We start from the raw sequence: 19,320 nt of genomic DNA, 5'->3' as shown, positions 1-19,320 counted from the left end.
CCACTTAAATGCTCAATTTAATCACCAACAATTTGCAAGTGATGACAGTGATGGTGAAGAGTCCATGTGGGCTGGGACAGGAACAAGAAGTCTCTGGTGCCAGACAAGGGAAAGCAGTGTCTCCCAACCAAGGGTAACTCACTTTTACACCTCCCAGGGGCAGTTCGGTTTGGAGTGAACCATCCCCCCCCACACACACACATACCAACAACATTATTGTCTATTGGCATTGTGTTATTATTGTGTGTTGGCATGTGTTATTATTCTGATCCCTTAGTTCCCGTGCAAAGGGATGGCTTTGAATGGATTTTTTCACCCAAGTATAAAATGTGACCATCAGAACCAGGGCCAGCCTGCCTGCTTTCCCCCTGGCAGAGTTACTGTCTGATTTCTCACATTCTTAAATGGGGTAGCCTTGAAAAAGGAACATGAGCAAAAGGTTCAGACAGGATGAATGACTTGGCCATGTGTGGTCTGTGTGGGCAGATCATAAGACAAGTGCAATCAACTCAGGAAGGCTTCTATCACCCAAGCAGGAAGCACTGGTGACAACAGGGGATACATGGAGGCCACACCATGGCAGTCACCGAACGCTAGACTAGGGAGCTAGACAGCTCCCGAGGGCATCGGGAGCACAACCACCTGGGGGCTTGCTACAATGCTGATTCTGCACAATTGAGTCTGAGGAGAGAGCTAAGATTCTGTATTTCTAAGAAGTCCTCCAGTGACACCCACGCTGCTATACCACCCTTTGAGCAGCAAGACCATGGATTGTTCTTAGGCAAGTGAATAGCAGAGAAGTGCCCTTGGGACATTTAATACTAGTAAAATCCCCCCTCTGGCTGAGGCTGTGCCAAGTTTGCATGACTCAGTTCCTATAGGCAGCCTAGATAGTTCCTCTCACCCTGCTGTGACCTCCTCCAACTGGAGTCTGTAAGCAAACAGGATGCTGAACCCCAGCTGGGTGGAAAACAAGAGTGAATCCACAGGGTGCTGTCTACTGGGGCTACCGAATTCCCGCCTCCCCCCGCCCCGCTTCCTCACTGCCCACATTGAGCCCACCTCGCACACAGAGACACTCATCAGAATGTGCAGCACTCTGAAAATGCCCTATGTCACCTGGTGGGAATATATACCCTTTGTGCTTTCAGAAATAGAGCCCAAATTCCTCTTGTCTGTCTCTCTCTGTCTCTCTCTCTGTCTCTCTCTCTGTCTCTCTCTCTCTCTCTCTCTCTCTCTCTCTCTCTCTCTCTCTCTCTCTCTCTCTCTCTCACACACACACACACACACACACACACCCCAATCCTGTGAACAATATCACTGAGGCCTATTACAGCAATGGCCAAGACATATATCTTTGCTCAGAGATATACATGGACAACTCTATACTTAACAATAGACTGGGTGTACAGATTGGCTGTCCAGAAGACATTTTTCTTCCACATCAGAAGTAGGATAAAGGTCTTTCAACTTCATCATTTAACTCTTTCTTGTCTCTCCTCCTTAGCCAGAAGATATTGGACAAGCACCAATAGTAAATGCCCCAGAAGGTGGAAAGGTTGACTTGGAAGCCTTCAGCCATTTTACAAAAATCATCACACCAGCAATTACCAGAGTGGTGGATTTTGCCAAAAAGTTGCCTATGTTTTGTGAGGTGAGGAAATGATTGTTTTTCTTCTGCATTTTTTTCATTGTAGTTCCATCTATTTCCAGGAATACTGAGTATTATTTATAATTTAATATTAACTAGTAGGGATAGTCCTATGAAAGTAATGTCAGTCCAAAATGAAAGTGCACCCTTTCATTTATACTTTCCCACCCTCTCTACTCAGTCATCATTCATTAGCTTCTCCATGTGAGGTTGATGAAGATCCTATTCATCCACCCAACTCCAGGCATAGGAAAATATGATAGCAATACTTGCATTTATTCAGTACCTACAACGTCCTAGTTATCATGCTCAAGTTTGCCCACATTAAATACAATCCTTGTAACAGATCTGCAGGGTGGTTTTAATTAACCCCATTTCAAAGATGGGGAACTTTGAGGTCAAAGTGATTAACTTATCTATATGTGGGGGCCATAGTTTGAGTCTTAATCTATATTCTTTTAACTATGTATCCCAGCAACATGGCTGTGTGGTTGCCTTTTAATCCTCAAGAATAGAGGATGACCCTTACAGAGCAAAGATTTTAAGATCTCCTTAAGTCCTCCCTCTTTTCCTTATAAGCTCACCCTTTCGTGGCCCATCTTCAGGGCACCTTGAGGAGCTCACCTACCAGAGGTCGTAGACTTGCCCTGTGGGACACTCATCCCTAACGTGAGCAGTTCTGCTCTGTGGTAGCTGAGAGCATGGGATCTGCAGTCAACTGTATGGGCAAGAATTCTTGATGAGTTATTAAATGTCTTCAAACCTTGGTCATCTCATTTTTACATATATATATATATACATATATATATATATATTTTAATTGATTTCAGAGAGGAAGGGAGAGGGAGAGAGAGATGGTAACATCAATGATGAGAGAGAATCATTGATCGGCTGCCTCCTACTTGCCCCCTACTGGGGATCAAGCCCACAAACTCGGGCATGTGCCCTTTACCGGAATCGAACCTGAGACCCTTCAGTCCACAGGCCGACACTCTATCCACTGAGCCAAACCAGCTAGGGCTGGTCATCCCATCTTTAATGAGAATCATAATAGGATCTACCTCTTAGAGGTGTTGAGAGGTTGACATGGGATAGTTAGTGCTTGGATAGTGTCTGGTCATAAGTATTCCATAATTATAGCTGTTAATACTATTATTATTTTATTCATTACATTACCATCTTGCCTCTACCTTCTTTTTTGAATCAAGTGGGGTTATGTTTTCTGGAAAATTTTTCCTTTGAAAAACCCCATCAGGTGCCAATTTATTGATCTTCACATCTCCAAGGGGACCCAGAAAAATACCAGATAGAGAGAGCCACGTAGTGCTGTGAGTCTCTCACCCAAGCCACTGAGTGATACATGAATCTAGTTTCACCCAGCAAGAAGCTGAATTTCCTCACAGGGACTGACTCTGCCCCACCTTGGCTTCCAGCCCATTTGTGTTCTTGAGTTTGTAATAATGGGAGCCCAGACCTCAGACATGATGGAGACATTTCTCATTGCCTATTTCTGAGCCTCCCAGCTGAGAAGGATGCAGGTTTCTGACCCCTAGACCCAGCTGAGAGTGTGCCTCCCTCTTACCCCAGCTGCACTGAGGTGGGGGCCGGTGAGTCCTGGAGAAGGAATCTGACTTATACCCATATTTGGTGTGGAGCGTTCATGCCTCTGACCATCTTTTTTTTTTTTTAATTAACACTTATAAAGTTTTAGAGAATATTACAAAAATAATACATATTCATTGGAGATTTATACAGCATGATAAAGGTAAAGGTGCATGGTAATACCAATAAGAGATAAACTGCTGACATTTTGGAGCCTATTTTAGTCTATTTCAAATAAATGTGTGTGTACACACACACACTAAATATATATATATATATATATATATATACACACACACATATATACACACACATATATATAGTGTGTGTATAATATATATAATATTTTTATTATATATGTATATATATTTACACACACATAATATATATATATATACTTTCATTCTGCAGTAAAAGCTAAGCAATTTGAAATTATATGGTAAAGTAACTAGGTTGAGTTAGTAAAAAAAATATGAAATACCCAGTGTTTCAAATGTAAGTTAGTAGTATTACCTTTAGTTTTATATAATAAATTGAACTTTGGGTATTGCCAAGAGTATTTCCCAAAAAGAATTTGTACTTGCTTAATGAAGAGATAGAGATTATGTGTAATTTACATTTCCCTTGTTTATGGAAACCCAGTCCCATCCAGAGTACTTGAAAGAGTGTGTTCTCTTCTGTTGGCATTGGACTCCGACAGATAGAGCTTCAAATCGTGGCCTCGCTCACAAAACTTTCATGTGACCACCCCTTCCTCAACCTCTCAGTGCCTGGATTTCCACATCTATAGATAAAATTGGAAGCAAAATATATACCTCACTGCACTGCTGTGAAAATTCAATAAGGTGGTGCACATAAATCTTGGTATGCTGTCCAATTCATCAAAAACAAACAAAAATTCACAGTAATTAATAGTCTTTCAATCTATTTTGATAAGGGCATTTAATTAAACGTTCTCCCTATTCAAAAAATACAACTGATTTTTTTAATCATCTTTCTTAGCAAAATTCTTTTGTAAAGTTTGTTATTAATGTTATTACACTGTCACAAATCCTGATTCACTAAAGCAACCAAATTAGCTAAAAAAGAGATCGCCATATTGACAGAGAGATATAGCGTGTGGAGGAATTCTGGTGCCATAAGCACTGAGAATATAATCCTAGGAGCCAGAAGTCTGAATGCTGGCCTCACCTCACTCAATGGGTGACCTTGGGCCTTGTGGGTAATAGGCATCTGTAAGGGACTGTCTGATTCAGTGCTTTTGAAGAGACTCAAGGAACAAACTTGCTTCAGAAAACAAAGACAAGCACAGTTGCCAGCTAAGCATAGAGCAGCGGTTCTCAACCTGTGGGTCACGACCCCTTTCACAGGGGTCGCCTAAGACCATCGGAAAACACATTTGTAATTACATATTGTTTTTGTGATTAATCACTCTGCTTTAATTATGTTCAATTTGTAACAATGAAATTGGGGGTCACCACAACATGAGGAACTGTATTAAAGGATCGCGGCATTAGGAAGGTTGAGAACCACTGGCATAGAGTCATCTGTTGATTACTGGAGCTATAAGTCAAAAGTGTTGGCAAATTTAACATAAACACAGCTCTCAAGCAGTTAGTTGGGTTATAATACAAACTCCAGAGTAAGGAGATAGAAGCAGTTTCACTCAACTGCTTAATACCAGTTGGAGGTCTGTATCTTATGCCAAAGAAATGCAAACTCCTGAGATTAAAGGCAGTGAAGATAATGACCAACTTGGAGTACAAATATATGGTTGTGTTTGGAAAGTCTGGAGCCAAGTAGGAAGGGAAAAGCCACAAAGTCCACATGCTCAAAGAGTTTAGGACAAGTGTCTATCACAGGAAACCGTTATGATACCACATGTTGCTCTTGACTAACGTTTGTCCACTTGTTCTTTGCTGATGTGGGCTGGTTCTTTTCAGCTGCCATGTGAAGACCAGATAATCCTCCTCAAAGGCTGCTGCATGGAGATCATGTCCCTTCGCGCTGCTGTGCGCTATGACCCAGAAAGTGAGACTTTAACCCTGAACGGGGAGATGGCAGTGACACGGGGCCAGCTGAAAAATGGGGGTCTTGGGGTGGTGTCGGATGCCATCTTTGACCTGGGCATGTCGCTGTCTTCTTTCAACCTGGATGACACTGAAGTAGCTCTCCTTCAGGCGGTCCTGCTGATGTCTTCAGGTGAGTGTGCCCAGGCTCATTACTGGGTGTCAGGAGAGTTTGGGTGCTAATTCAAATCATCTGATGAGTTTTTAATTCCTCTTTAGCTTCAGAATTATAGCTCACTGGAGCCCTAGTCTTTCAGTAAAAATAAAACATAGCTTTTCTAAGAACTCCCTATGTGATCTTGAGGGAACCCCAGCTTCTCTGGGCTTCAGTATCCTTTAAAAATAAATTGAACTATATAAGTGGAATTATATTCCTGGAGAGGGGGGTCAGGGTAATCTTTTTACTGAGATTTCTGTGATACAAGGACAGTTTTGACTAATACGGAATCATAGTGAGGAAGTTATTTCTTTCTTATAGCTCCTAAATGTGGCAGAAAGAGAGATTCGGTTTGATGCTGGTCTGTCTTTAACACCTAATATTAGTTAACCTCCCTTTTAAAAAAAATCCTCACCTGAGGACATGCTAGAGAGAGGAAGGGGAGAAAGAGAAAAAGAAGGAAGACAGACAGACTGACTGGCATCAATGTGAGAGAGATTGACTAGTTGCCTTCTGTATGCTCCCTAACTGGGGATAGAACCCACAATTCAGGCATGTGCCCAGACAGGGAATCGAACCAGCAACCTTTCAGTACATAGGATGGTGCTCAACCAACTGAGCCACTCTGGCCAGGCTAACCTCCCTTTTTAAGAAAGAGAGAGCAGATCTCAGGAACAGTTTTGAGCAACAATCTTTAGCTAAAATGTAAGGTTTTTGCCATGCATTTATTTCTGTGGTTATCATCTATTGTGGCAAATGGATTTTTAATTATATTTATTAGGGTGACATCCTATATAATAAAACCCTAATATGCAAATCGACCAAAGAGCGGAACGAATGGCGGAATGGACAGTCGCTATAATGCGCACTGACCACCAGGGGGCAGATGCTCAACGCAGGAGCTGCTCCCTGGTGGTCAGTGCACTCCCACAGGGGGAGCGCTGCTTGACCAGACGCTGGGCTCACGTTGGCGAGTGCAACAGGGGTGGCCGGAGCCTCTCCCACCTTTGCCGCAGCGGTAAGGAGCTAGGGGTCCCAGACTGTGAGAGCCCCGGACTGAGAGAGGGTTGTCTGACTGCCAGCAAGGGGGCACAGGCAGGACTGAGGGACCCCTCCCCCCTGCCCCCCGCCCCAGTGAGTGCACTGGGCCTCTAATTGGTTAATAAAATTATATAGATTTTAGATGTGTATCATCTATATATTGTGTGTTCACCACCCCAAGTCAAGTCTCCATTAATCCCCCCTATACCCTCTTCTACCTCCAGCAAATGGATTTTTGTTTAATGAATAATATGAAGTTTCCTCTTTAGTGAGTCAATTTAACAGATTGAGTAAATAATCTAAGCAAGGTAGATAAAGGGAGTATGTGGAATGGCAAAAATTGTGAGTGTAATTCCAAACTCTATCAAACACCGAACTGAATGATTCTTCCCATTTCTGCCTGCCTGACAGCCATGTGACATAATGACTGTAAAGTCTTCCCCACCTGAATGGCCTGGGCATGTTTCATTAATGCTGCCAGGCCTAGGAAAATGTTACAAAACACTTTACCTTTGGCCATTGACAGCTACACATCAGTGCTCTGAAGCTCCAGTTCCTCCTCAGAGTTGTCTTCTAAGCCCCATTGCTTTGTTTGGCATTTCACTTACACAAAACCTTGGGCCTTTTCTTCAAAGACCTTTCTAAGAGCTACTACGAGCTACCAAGTTCCTTGGTCCTACACCACTAACCAGAGAGCTAAAACAGAGATGACCTGAAAGACATATCCTTGAGAAATTTTGTCTCAGATTGTTAAAAATAGTCCTTGACCTTTAAAAATGTTTCTCTTTTCATAAACAGGTTTAGTACAACTTGAGCATCATCCAAATGTCCTTTCATCTTTTTCTCCGTCATTTATAGGACCACCTTATCTTTACGTCTCATCAAGAGACAGAGTTTGATCCCACAAAACCCAGGTTATCCCTTTAAAGGAATACATCAGAGCAATATTGTGTTGAGTTTCTATTTGGATCAAAAATTAAAGGATCCGGTGGAGAATTCTTCTGGCACATTCAAAGGAAAAGAGAAGTCAGGGAACCAGGAGAGAGAGGGAGTGAGTAGATCTACAGAGTAGCAACATCAAATATGAAGGGGGGAAACAAAATAGGAATGCACAAATTGCAATTTGAGCTAAATAAGGGATTCCAAACGCCCATGTATTTTTAGACCCAGAAAGGTGAGTTGAGCCATTAGCCCTGTTCTTTCCTTTCGGATTAAGCAGAACTTTACATAGATTTTTACTAATACAGATTCTTCGATCACTGGACAATTGGAGTGTGAATTTTTATGATTGGAGCTACAAAAAGCAAGCTGAGGAGACCTGGGCAGTGGGGATAGGCTTTCTGGAGCTGTCTGAGGAATTCATCCAGGTTTATAAATTACTTTTGTAATTCAAGTATTTGCAGCCTGGACATTCCACAGTCACCCAGCCCCCTTGTGACAGCGCTTTATCATTCTCGGGAAACTGCCTTGAGTCCCCTCCCACAGCAGTGGGGAGAGTGCCCGGTCCTTACATGCTCTTGGTCTCCTCTCGTTCCAACTCTGGATAGCTCACATCCCTTTTCTTTTTGTTTTAACCCCCTACAGCACCCCCAACACAAGGCAGCTACAGGTGGAACTTTTACTAACGTATAAGGGAAGGGAAGGAGTGGTTCACCACAGCCTGACAAACAACTTAAATTGGATGTTGTGCTTCCTTGTCGTCATGGGATTTTCTCATTGTCCAACACTCCTCCTTTGGCATCCAGGCCCCCTGTTCCCAACTTCCTTCTGTTCTGTGCATGTCCATGCTCATCCCCCTCTTTCTCCCAGGGAGCCACTGGAAACTCAAAACTGTTCCGTTGGTATGCTTCATCTGTCAGCTCTCTAGGTGGGGTTCTCCTTCTAGACCCTGTGAGGAAGGTATTGCCCTTCACACCCATGGAGCGGACTGTCTAAACCAGAGGTAATTAGCAGAACAAAGCATTGGTCCCCTTCATGGCAATTATGCCACGTTCTGGTATTTCAGTGCCCATGCCCCAGAGTTCATGTGGCACCCGTGCTCACTTCTAGGAGTTGGAAGGTCCTCAGATCTGCCCACTTTCACATTAAAGGGCTTGAATCAGGCAAGGCAGTCCCTCTCCTTCCCACCCTCTGAATTAACATCCATCTTCTTGCGCCCCCTCAGATCGCCCAGGGCTCGCCTGCGTTGAGAGAATAGAAAAATACCAAGATAGTTTCCTGCTGGCCTTTGAACACTATATCAATTACCGAAAACACCACGTGACACACTTTTGGCCAAAACTCCTGATGAAGGTGACAGACCTGCGGATGATTGGAGCCTGCCATGCCAGCCGCTTCCTGCACATGAAGGTGGAATGCCCCACGGAACTCTTTCCCCCGTTGTTCTTGGAAGTGTTTGAGGATTAGACTGGCTGACTTCCTTCTCATAATTCCTACAGCACTACTGGGTGTCATTTCATTCCATTGCCTAGATCTTTTTTGTTTGTTCCTTTGTTTCTTTGTGTTGGGAGGGATTGTAAAGGGAGCTAGTCCTTGGCGTAGACATGGATGAAATTGCCCCTTGAATGCGGGTACTTGCAACTATTGCATTTTGTTCTCCAGTCCTTTGATGTGAATGCTTTGATGTTTTTACAGCTAGGGAGGTGGGGTGGGGACCATCATTAATTCACCAGCACCAAGCCACCACCAGCTCCCATCTGTCCCTGGTCAGAGACTCAAGCAAGCAAAATGGCACAGCAGAAGACTAAAGAAGCCTTAAAGCCAAGATCATGTGTTCGTCTTGATCCAATTCGGATTTTTACAGGACTCAAGTTAGCAGGACGCAGACCATCTTTGGTTAGATGTGGCTTCCAGCTTTCTAAGGAAAGGTCTGGACAAGTTTTGTTTATTCTAAAGCATGCTGGCTTCAGCACTCTTCATTCTCTCCTGGAAGCCTAACTTGGAATGTATAGAAATATTTGTTCCCCAAAATCAGCTGTTCTTTCACTGGAATTTTTATAATCTTATGATTTAATTCAAGTTATTCAAGGCATGACTCAAAGCCATGCAGGTACTTGACTGATTGAGACCAACATGGAAAATCATTTTCTTCAGCCAGCTCAAAGAAATCAGAAATGTTTGTCAGTGACTCAAGAGTTTCCAAAAATTCACATATTATTACCTCATAGTAGGAAGGCTTCTTTACAGTTAAGGCTCAGAGAACGTTTCCATAGAAATTAGGCCTCTTTACAGTTGTCATTTTTCAATGACATCTAATCCATTCTTTCTCAAACTCCTAAAGTTATTAATCCTGATTGCATCTTTGCTGTGCTGACAACAGATTTCCCTATGGATTACATATTCTAATCAAGGAGAGATAATGAGCTGAAAATGGAGTCTTGTGGAGGAATTTTGAGGAGAGACTAGTGCAGTTACATTCCAAGTTGAAGGAAGCACAGTGATCTGAGAGCACTCTTCATGGACTGATGATTTGAGGATGCTCCTTCTAGTCTTGAATCCTCAAGCTCTTTGCTCTACTCACAAAAATGTCTCCTAGCCTTTTCCCTCTGACTCTGTGGCTTGACTATCTCTAAACAAACACTGGTCTAGCCACTGACGCTCTCTGTCCCTGTTAAAGAATTGTCCTAAGGGATATTCAACAGAAAATGCCCACAGATCATGTACAGGAACCCTCACTCACCTTCCCCACCTATCTCACCTCCCTGATAACTAACATTGGAGTAGCTTGTACCCAGAAAACAAATGGTGACATTGCCTCATCACTTCAGCGTCAGAAGGTGGGCAAAGAATGTACCCATGCAATTGAATGTATCTCATTCTTCACTGGCATAGTAGACAAACACTATTTTTTAGCCTGCCTTGTACTGCCTTATCCTAGAAATCCTGGGGACAATAAGCCATATCAGTGAGATTTACCTAAAAACAAAGGAATGAAAGTCACTGTGAAAACCAAGTCAGATCTTTTTTTTTTTTTTTTTTTTTTAACTGGCCCAGAAGTCAGGGTGTCAGAGTTCTAATTTGTGCTCTGTCAACTGACAGATTTGTGACCTTGTTAGATTTGGGTCTTGGTTTTCTCACCTTGGGTCCTGATGAATAAGTCATAAACTCTAAATTCCTTCGAATCCTTAATACTCTACTAATTTCAGGGGAGAAAAATCTGGGTCTTTTGATAGTTTCCTTCATATTCAAATTTCTACCTTAATTAGACAAAAATTATGGCCCTCCTAACAGATACAGAAATATTTGGTCTTGATTCAAAATAAGAATTTGACACACTACTTGTCAACTATGTAGAGAAAGGCAGGACGGCCCTGGAAACACAAGAGGAACAGCATTGAATATCCCAAGAGTGACTGGAAATAATCTGAGAGGAAATGTGTATGTTTAATGCACTAGAGCAATTTCACTGGCTTCTAGAGGAAGGAAACCAGAACATCTGTGGAACTTGCTAACCATGTTTACACTTTCATTCTAGGTGAAGAGAATGAAAGTGTAAACGTGAAGGTCTTGGGCAGACTACCTACTTTGACTTTATCTACAGAAAGTAAGGTTTAGTTCTCTCTGGACAGCCTCTAGCCAGACTCCTTAAGTTTTTGCTTTATTAACATCTCAGCTCCCTCTGTTGACTCTGAAACATAACCCCTTAGTCACCTTCTAGCTCCAGGGTTAACTGAGCTTTGTGGCGTGGGGCAGATTTCCCTGAGAAGGCACTGAGAGGGAGGCAAGCAGGTGGGGTAGGGGAAGGTTCACAGACTCTGTGGGCATCAAGCCTTCCAGGGAAGTTCTCCTCAATCTGTTGGACAGAGATTCCCCCACATATTAGACACACCCAGATTCAAATATAAGTACAGAGCCTGATCTCAAGCGAAATTGGAATGCTTTGTGGATTAACCATGATTAGACATTGGCCAATGACACAGTATATCTACGGTAATCCAGACAGCCCCAAGTACATTTATGTTTGATCCTCAGCCTCTTAAATGATTGCCTTAAACAGGCAAACCACTGATCTAGTACTCTTGTTTATGCTAAGGGTGACAAGCCTTAAGGCACTTCAGGTAGAAAGGAAAGGCTATGAGAACTCCAAGGATCATGACCCTACTGGTCAAAGTAGCTCGTTTCTTCTGTAACTGATTGAGGAACTTCATGCATCTCAAGACTCCCATCTCATAAAACTCAATTAGGAGGGATTTGCTCTGGATTTTTTTTAAAACACTTTTTTATACAGTCCAGACTGTCGAATCAAGTGTGAACCTGATCAAAACCCCTCACAGTGGGGAGACAGCCCAGTAGGGGAGGCCACCGTACAACTGGGATTCTTATTTATAAATCACTTAACTTTGGGGGATGAGTGAGGTGTGTGGGTATGTGTGTGTGTATATGTATATGTGTGTGTGTGTATGTGTGTGTGTGTGTTACCTTCAAGTGTACTTTGCTCTTCAACTTAGCTGTGCAGTATTTCCAGAAATAGTGAGAAAAGTTAAGATCTTTTCCTCTTTATGATTCTGCTCAACACACCATGTGCCACCTCAGAGCTTTTTCTAGTCAGATGAGCCTCTGTCTTCAATGACGCGCTTTGCCGTGTTGATGCCTCAGCCCAGCGCCGTGTCCCTCACCTGGGACCCAGTGACACCTCTTCGGTCTGCAGCGCTGTCATCGGGGTGGACCACCAGGCTTGGCTCTGCTCCAGCAACGCCATTCTTGCGGCCCTTCCCTGAACAGGTGTGCAGGCCTTGGCCCCTCCTCAACACTAAACCCCCACCCCCACCCCAGACTCAGCCTCCACAGAACTGCTGAGCGCCCTCCTGGCATGTCATCTTCGTCGGTGATATATTCTTATTCTGTGGAACTCTAACCTGTCCGTGTCATATTGACCTTTTGCTGCATGAGTCATAAATTATGAAATCAGTCTGATGGTTTTTGAAATGTAGCCAGCATTTGTAAGGCTAAACCTTTTTCATCAACTGAATTTAAGTGAGTCACCAAGCCGCAGTTCCTCTTCAAAAGGAAGAGTGCTCATGGACATTTGAATCTCTGCCCTTTCCAAAGGCTATGGCATCAGGTTCTCAAATAAGCTCGTAATTTTTCCTGTTATTTTAATAATATGGAAATAGTAGCATAGTGTTTCTTTTGATAGTGATAGACTATAATCCATATTTAAATTTTATAGAGAAGAAATTTTATTGTACTGTGATGTAGATATTTATTATCCAGGTAAGGATTTGCCCGGTGTGTATTTTTTACAATTGAAACGTTTTACTTTAATCTTAAAAAAAAAAAAATACATTAAAAAGATGCGCAAAAAAAAAAAGGACTAGGGGGGAAAAAGGTTTGGCCTTATCACAGAATTTTTACTGTGCTGTATAAATGTTTGCAAATGCAAAAAGTGTGCATTTCCAGTGTGTGTCCACATTAATGAATGCCGCCTTCAAAAGCAATATCGTGCAGGTAAACGCTGTTTGTGGCTTTCTGTTGCACAGTTCAAACTGACCCACCTTATGCACAAGACAATCAAACAGAAATCTGTCCTCCTCAGGATTCAGATAATACTCAAGTAAATTACGGAGCACAATGTAAGACAAAGGAAGACTTTTTAATTACACATGTACCGTTGAGACAGAAGATATCAGGGCATGAATAAGCTGGCATTGCCCCATTTTTCTTTGGGTTTTCCCAATTAACACACATTTTCATTCAATTATAGAGCCAAATTGGATCTCTATGCTTTTTTCAGAGAAAACGCTTCTCCCCCCCACACACACACCCATCATGTTTTCATGCCCTGAGAATCAGAAAAATGCTACAGAATAGGAAGAGATTGACTGTCATCGGAAGATCTATGTGTTGCAAACAGTGTTAAGTGATATTGCTAGATTGGTAATATTTTTTTCAGCCTAAAACTCTGTTGAAATCTGTGATCAAAATGTTTTAAACTATCCAAAAAGAAAATTTGTATATTTGGGAAAAATGGATTTTTACATAGCTTTTGTATGCAGATATTAAATTGTAATTATGAATATAGTGGGCATAGATAAAGTCATAAGCTTCAATTCTAAAAAAGAAAAAAAAAAGCTTATAATGGATGTATTTTCCTGTCTCTTTCTTTAAATATTATGTTCTAACTAGGCCCAGTATTGCCTACTCTTCTCATCTCCACTGCTTCCAAAGGGAGGGAAACAGGGATGGAACAACATTTGTTTCATAAACATCTACTTGAATAAGCAAATTTCCTTGGGAGGAGGGTATTGGGGGTGGGGGAGGGAAGAGAGAAGTAGAAGTCTCATGGGGAAGGGCCACAGAGATGGAATGAGGAGGAGGGAAGACTTAACTTTTTGTAGCTCAAAGACTATATTCATATTATCTCAAAATGTCCAGAATATTATTAATGGAATTATATTAATATCACCTGTCAACATATATCTCAAACCCATTGCCCTGAACACATGTTAGGACTGTTTCTGTAATGACTAACAGAGAGGTAAGTCAAACTAGCTTAAGCCTAAAGGGAATTATTAACTGCAATATCTAGAGCAGTGGTCCTCCACTGTGGCTGCACATTAGAATCACCTGGGAATCTTTTTAAAATCCTGATTTCTGGGCCTCATCCTCCGGAAAGTCTGTTTCTTTGTTATGGGGTGGGGCCACAACATTAGTAACAAAGAAACAGACTTTCCAGAGGATGAGGCCCAGAAATCAGGATTTTAAAAAGATTCCCAGGTGATTCTAATGTGCAGCCAAGGTTGAGAACCACTGATCTAGAATGTGCAGCGGTAAGGTAGCTTCAGGCATGGCTGGATCTGGGTGCTCCCTCAGTATTGTCGGGAGGTGCCTCTTTTTATCTTTCTGTGCAGATTTTCCTCTGTAGAAATTCCTCTGTAAAAATCTTCATACAGATTTCATGCTCGCATAGCCTTTTACCTTAGGGTAGCCCCCCAGTAGCACTAAGATTAGCCTTAACAGCTTCAATCATGGGGAGTTTCTTTGCCCCACAGTTCCAGTAAAAATTGTGGGTCTAATGCTCATTGGCCCAAACTGGGTCATGTGCCCATTCTCGAGCCAATCCCTGTAAGGAGGACAGATTTACTAATTAGCTCTGAAATTGATCCTCTGAAATCCTGGAACTGGGTGGGGAAAAGAAGGATAATCAGCCCCATCTAAACTAAGGACTAAGAGATGGGGCAGGGATAATTCCTCAAAGAAAATTCTAAGTTTTGCTACTGTAAGAAGTATGGAGGAAGAACAAGTAAGCAAAAGCAACAAATGTCCACACCAAAAGTTAAGTCTGAAAGCACATCCGTTTTCAGTGCAGCAACAGAGTCTCCTTTACACAGAGGATGCTCAGCATGATTTGGCCAGGACTTGAACCAAATAAACACTGTCCAAAGAAAGTGTCTAATTACATCCTACCTGGCTCATGAAAGAGGCAAGTCCAGGTAAGATGGAGCAAGCATGTCTTATTTCCTTGGGCTAGATCAGTTCCAAGTACTCTTTCCTGAGTCCTCCCATTTTCTATTCAAAAGATTGTTAAAGCCCAGCCGGGTGTAGCTCAGCGGTTGAGCGTTGACCCAGGAACTGAGAGGTCACCGGTTCGATTCCCGGTCAGGGCATATGCCCAGGTTTCGGACTCGATCCCCAGTGGGGGACTTGCAGGAGGCAGCCAATCAGTGATTCTCTCTCATCATTGATGTTTCTATCTCTTTCTCCCTCTCCCTTCCTCTCTGAAATCAATAAAAATATATTTTAAAAAAAAAGATTGTGTAAAGCTTTTATATTTATCTCCTTTGTACATTATGTACATCTTAACCCTTATGAACACATTTCCTTCCCTAAGAAATCATTCATTTTCTATTGGAGAGTTTTATACATATATATTCCAGCCAGGTACAGTTCTGAACCCCTTTACACAACAAAGCCAACCCAAAATTAATGTGATATCTAATGGCTTTATTTGGGTCGTGGAGCTGGTATTATGTCACAAACCTGGACAATTCTAATCATCTAGAAGGAAGAGGAGCCAGAGGATAAATTCAATTGGCTTTCCCACCTCAAGATGGCAGCTCATCCTGGTTTCATATTTAGCTGCTCGAGGCACTTTAGCTTTGTAAATAAGTAGAGTTTTCATTAGGTTCATGTACACAAGTTCAGACACATTACATGTTGTTCAAACAAACAAACAAAAAAAAAACCTACTAGAACTACTGAAATGTAGAGTGTTATAGATACTCTTGGAGTGTATATCTCTAGGATCCATGGGCTACCTGACAAAAAATGGTCCATGTTATACTCTGAAAGCTAGAATCCATTTCTACCATATACTGATGGAATCGTAAATGAAGTCTGTGTCAGTAAAATGCTATTGCCTGCATCTTACACTAAAAGGAGAAGAGAGCCATCTTAGCCTGGGTTTCCCCAAAAAGCAGAGCTTATGTGCTACAGTTTTAGTAGGGATAGTAGCCCCCAAGGAAACAAGAATGGAGGAGAAAGAGAATGAGGCAGAGGAGGAGAGAGAGTGAACACAAGGGTGCATTGCTAAGCTGGCCACACTAAGCACGGCTGAGACCTCAATCATGCAAGACCATCTTCTACGGGGCCAGGTGAATACCGCATCTCAGGATAATTCATAAGAATTTATCTACTGGTTCTCATTTCCCATTATCAAAGCTGGGCTGACTTCCCTGTACTAAGTAGTGCATGCCTGGCCACAGAGGAGGCCCTGTGGAGTCTCACACTTCAGAAGGAAAAGCAAGCCCCCAAGTGGGGAAAGTGGGTCTCCAATCTCACAGCTGGGCAGAGCCCATCTAGACTCAGTGCACATCAGGGGGCAAATGGGGTGAGACAAGTGCCCCTGGGCCTTGGGAAATAAAGGTTAGAGGATCTGCCATGATCTGATGTAGGGGTTCCTCCAGCCGGCAAGTTCTTTCAGGGGTCTCATTTCAAGGGCAAATTTCTTTCTATACAAATGTCTAGCTGAGAATTGTGTAGAAGCCAACAGAAATTTGTTTTTCCGTACATAACTTCACTTTGGTGCAAACATTTTTTGGAACAATGCATTTGAAAACTGAAGTCAGATGAAGTTGTAATGAACACACATCTTTCAGGACAGAGTGATAACATCCTCTTTCTTTTGACTTTACTTTTCACATAACTCTAATTGCACTGTGGGAGGCAGATGCATATAGAATAAACCATCTTCAAGTGAGAAAATTTCAAAGTTCCTGTGCCCACAAATCCTAATGGATACAGAGGTCTGAAAAGCACTCTTCAGTTTTACCCTGATTCCTAAAAAGATGCTGCAGTCTTACTTGTTGCAGATATTTGGGTGTATTTGAAGTCTAATAATTTTGTGATTTTCCCTACAGGTATTTTTAGCCTTAAAGAGATTTTTAGCCTTAAAGAGAGAATTTAGAATTTTTTTCACTACCTAAAGTCAAAACCAAATAGAGTCTTTATAACAATAAATTAAAAGGTGAAGAACCCAAGACCATCAAAGATCATTGACTGGTAAGTAAGCTGCTTTGTGAGAATCCAGTTGAAAATTTCAGCAAATTCACTTTCATTTTCTCCAGCACTTTGACAGAAATACCCCTCATCAGTTACTTGCTACTCAAGAGTCCCAGCAGCCAACCCGCAAAGAAGTGCCAGGTGTGTGTGATGCCTTCCAGGGTTCTTCACTGTCATGCTGGAGTATATCATAATGGCGCACCATGTAATGAACAAGTATCTATGCCAGGAATCGTACCAGGCCCTCCATGTTACATCTAATCCTCCAAACAAACCCATAAAGTAGGTGATAGTATCCTCGTTTGGTAATGGAGAGGATGAGTGTGCATAAGCAACTTATCCAACATCACACAGGTGACAAGCATCCGAGCACATCAGGTTCAAATATCCATGTTCTTTTTACAACCTGTACTACTAAGACCAGCATAAGGCCTTAGCCCCTGAAGAAAGAGAAAAGGCAACTCGGCTCTGGAAATGTTTATCATTTCCCCTTCCAAAAAGGCTCACCTTCCCTAATGCAAAACAAATAAATAAATGTGCATCCTGAAAAATAGGCTACCTCACCTCTCACTAGGTTGTATCTATTGCAAAAGCACTCATTAGTGTTGCAGTATTAAAAAGTGATTTCTCTTTGTAGGACTCATTTCTAACCCAGCTGGCTTCGAGAGGTGTCAATCTAATAAGAGGAAATTTTATTTTGCTAAGCATTTGGAGGTCCTCAGTTTTGCTTAGCAAAACTTAACTACTCGTAGTTAAGTTTGGGGAAGGCTGAATTGCTCTGTTTAATGGAGGAAAAGAATTTACAGCAGTGAAAGTTGGGGAAGTGGGTAGAGGACAAGAAAACAAGGTGACAGAAGCACTGAAGTTTCAACTTTAGATATCAAGTTAAAATCGGCGAATGTATGGTACAAATTAATCTCTTATAGAAACAAATGAAAGGGGGCATTCAGCTATCATGTTGATATGGAACAAAAGAGACCCAAAGCCAAGGAGATCTTGATAATAGAAGTATCCAAGAATTCATAGAATTCTGGGGGTTACTTTATCTGGTATCAGAAAATTGAGAGGTGGGTTTTTCAAAGCAATCTCACCTAGCTCTGAAGAGAAAGCTGTAGCTGACATCTGGTAGATACATTTACTTAAGACTGCACATAGACGAGGGTATAAATTAGTAGATTGAAGACCCTTAAACCAAATATTAGCAATCAAACCCAGACACATTAGAGAAAAAATGTTTACAATAGTTGCAATGTCTGAAATGTCACTGATTAATGTCAGAAATACATAGGTAGCTTTTCCAAGTCAATGAGAAAAAGACAAAGTGTAATAGAAAAATGGGATATTCACAAAGGAGAAGCCCAAATGGCTAACAAGTCTATAAAGAGATCCCCAACCTCACTAACTTTCAGGAAACAGGGACACTGACAACCCTTTACATGCACAAATTAGACAGACAGAAAATACCAAGTGGTAGCAAGATCGTTAGGAGATGAGGACTTCATCTCCTGATAATGAGAGTGTAAACTGGCCCTGGTTGGTTTGGCTCAGTAGTTAGAGCTTCGGCCTGTTGACTAAAGGGTCTTTGATTCCAGTCAAGGGCAGCTGCATGGGTTTCGGGCCTGATCCCTAGTAGAGGGCATGCTAGAGGCAGCTAATCAATGATTCTCTCATCATTGATATTTCTATCTCTTCCTCTCCCTTCCTCTCTGAAACCAATAAAAATATATTTTTTTAAAAAGAGTGTAAACTGGTTCAGCCCATCCTTCCTTTAGCCAATGAGTCTATATAACCAGGGTTCCATTCCTGGGGACACTCCCAAACTCACAGAGATCTATAGGCATGGTCATCTTAGCATCACAGACTTTGCATCATCAGGGAGTTGAGTAGAGACTAGAGAAGAATCAAATAATACTGGGTGAAGGGCTACCTACCATGGAAATCCTTACAACATCAAAAACACTGAACTAGGCTTGCATACCGAAATGCATAAGAAAAAAAGAATTATAACACCATATATATGAACTACAAACACATACAAAGGAACTCCATATATTTTACATGGAATCATACATAACCAAGGACTTCAGACTGACTTCCTATGTGAAACAGAGGAAGAGAACAAATAAAATAAAACAGAAGGGCCATTACAGGCTGATGATTTAAACCAGCGGTTCTCAACCTGCGGGTCGCGACCCCTTTGGCGGTCGAATGACCCTTTCACAGGGGTCGCCTAAGACCATCCTGCCTATCAGATATTTACATTACGATTCACAACAGTAGCAACATTACAGTTATGAACT

General features: G+C 41.9%; 1 protein-coding gene across 7 annotated transcripts in view; it reads left to right on the top strand.

Moving 5' to 3' along the window:
- The window catches only part of THRB (thyroid hormone receptor beta), a 288,246-nt gene extending 274,644 nt beyond the window's left edge, over positions 1–13,602 (top strand). For all 7 annotated transcript variants that reach the window (XM_036332767.1, XM_036332765.1, XM_036332760.1 and 4 more), the window contains 3 exons: positions 1,508–1,654; positions 5,197–5,455; positions 8,685–13,602. In XM_036332767.1, the coding sequence (XP_036188660.1) occupies positions 1,508–1,654; positions 5,197–5,455; positions 8,685–8,926 (648 nt within the window). In that variant the 3' untranslated portion in view covers positions 8,927–13,602. The remainder of the gene's footprint in view (positions 1–1,507; positions 1,655–5,196; positions 5,456–8,684) is intronic.
- Positions 13,603–19,320: the final 5,718 nt, after the last annotated feature.

Source organism: Myotis myotis, unplaced genomic scaffold, assembly GCF_014108235.1.
Source record: "Myotis myotis isolate mMyoMyo1 unplaced genomic scaffold, mMyoMyo1.p scaffold_m19_p_13, whole genome shotgun sequence".
Lineage (NCBI taxonomy): Eukaryota > Metazoa > Chordata > Mammalia > Chiroptera > Vespertilionidae > Myotis > Myotis myotis.
This window is presented reverse-complemented; position numbering and strand designations above follow the sequence as displayed.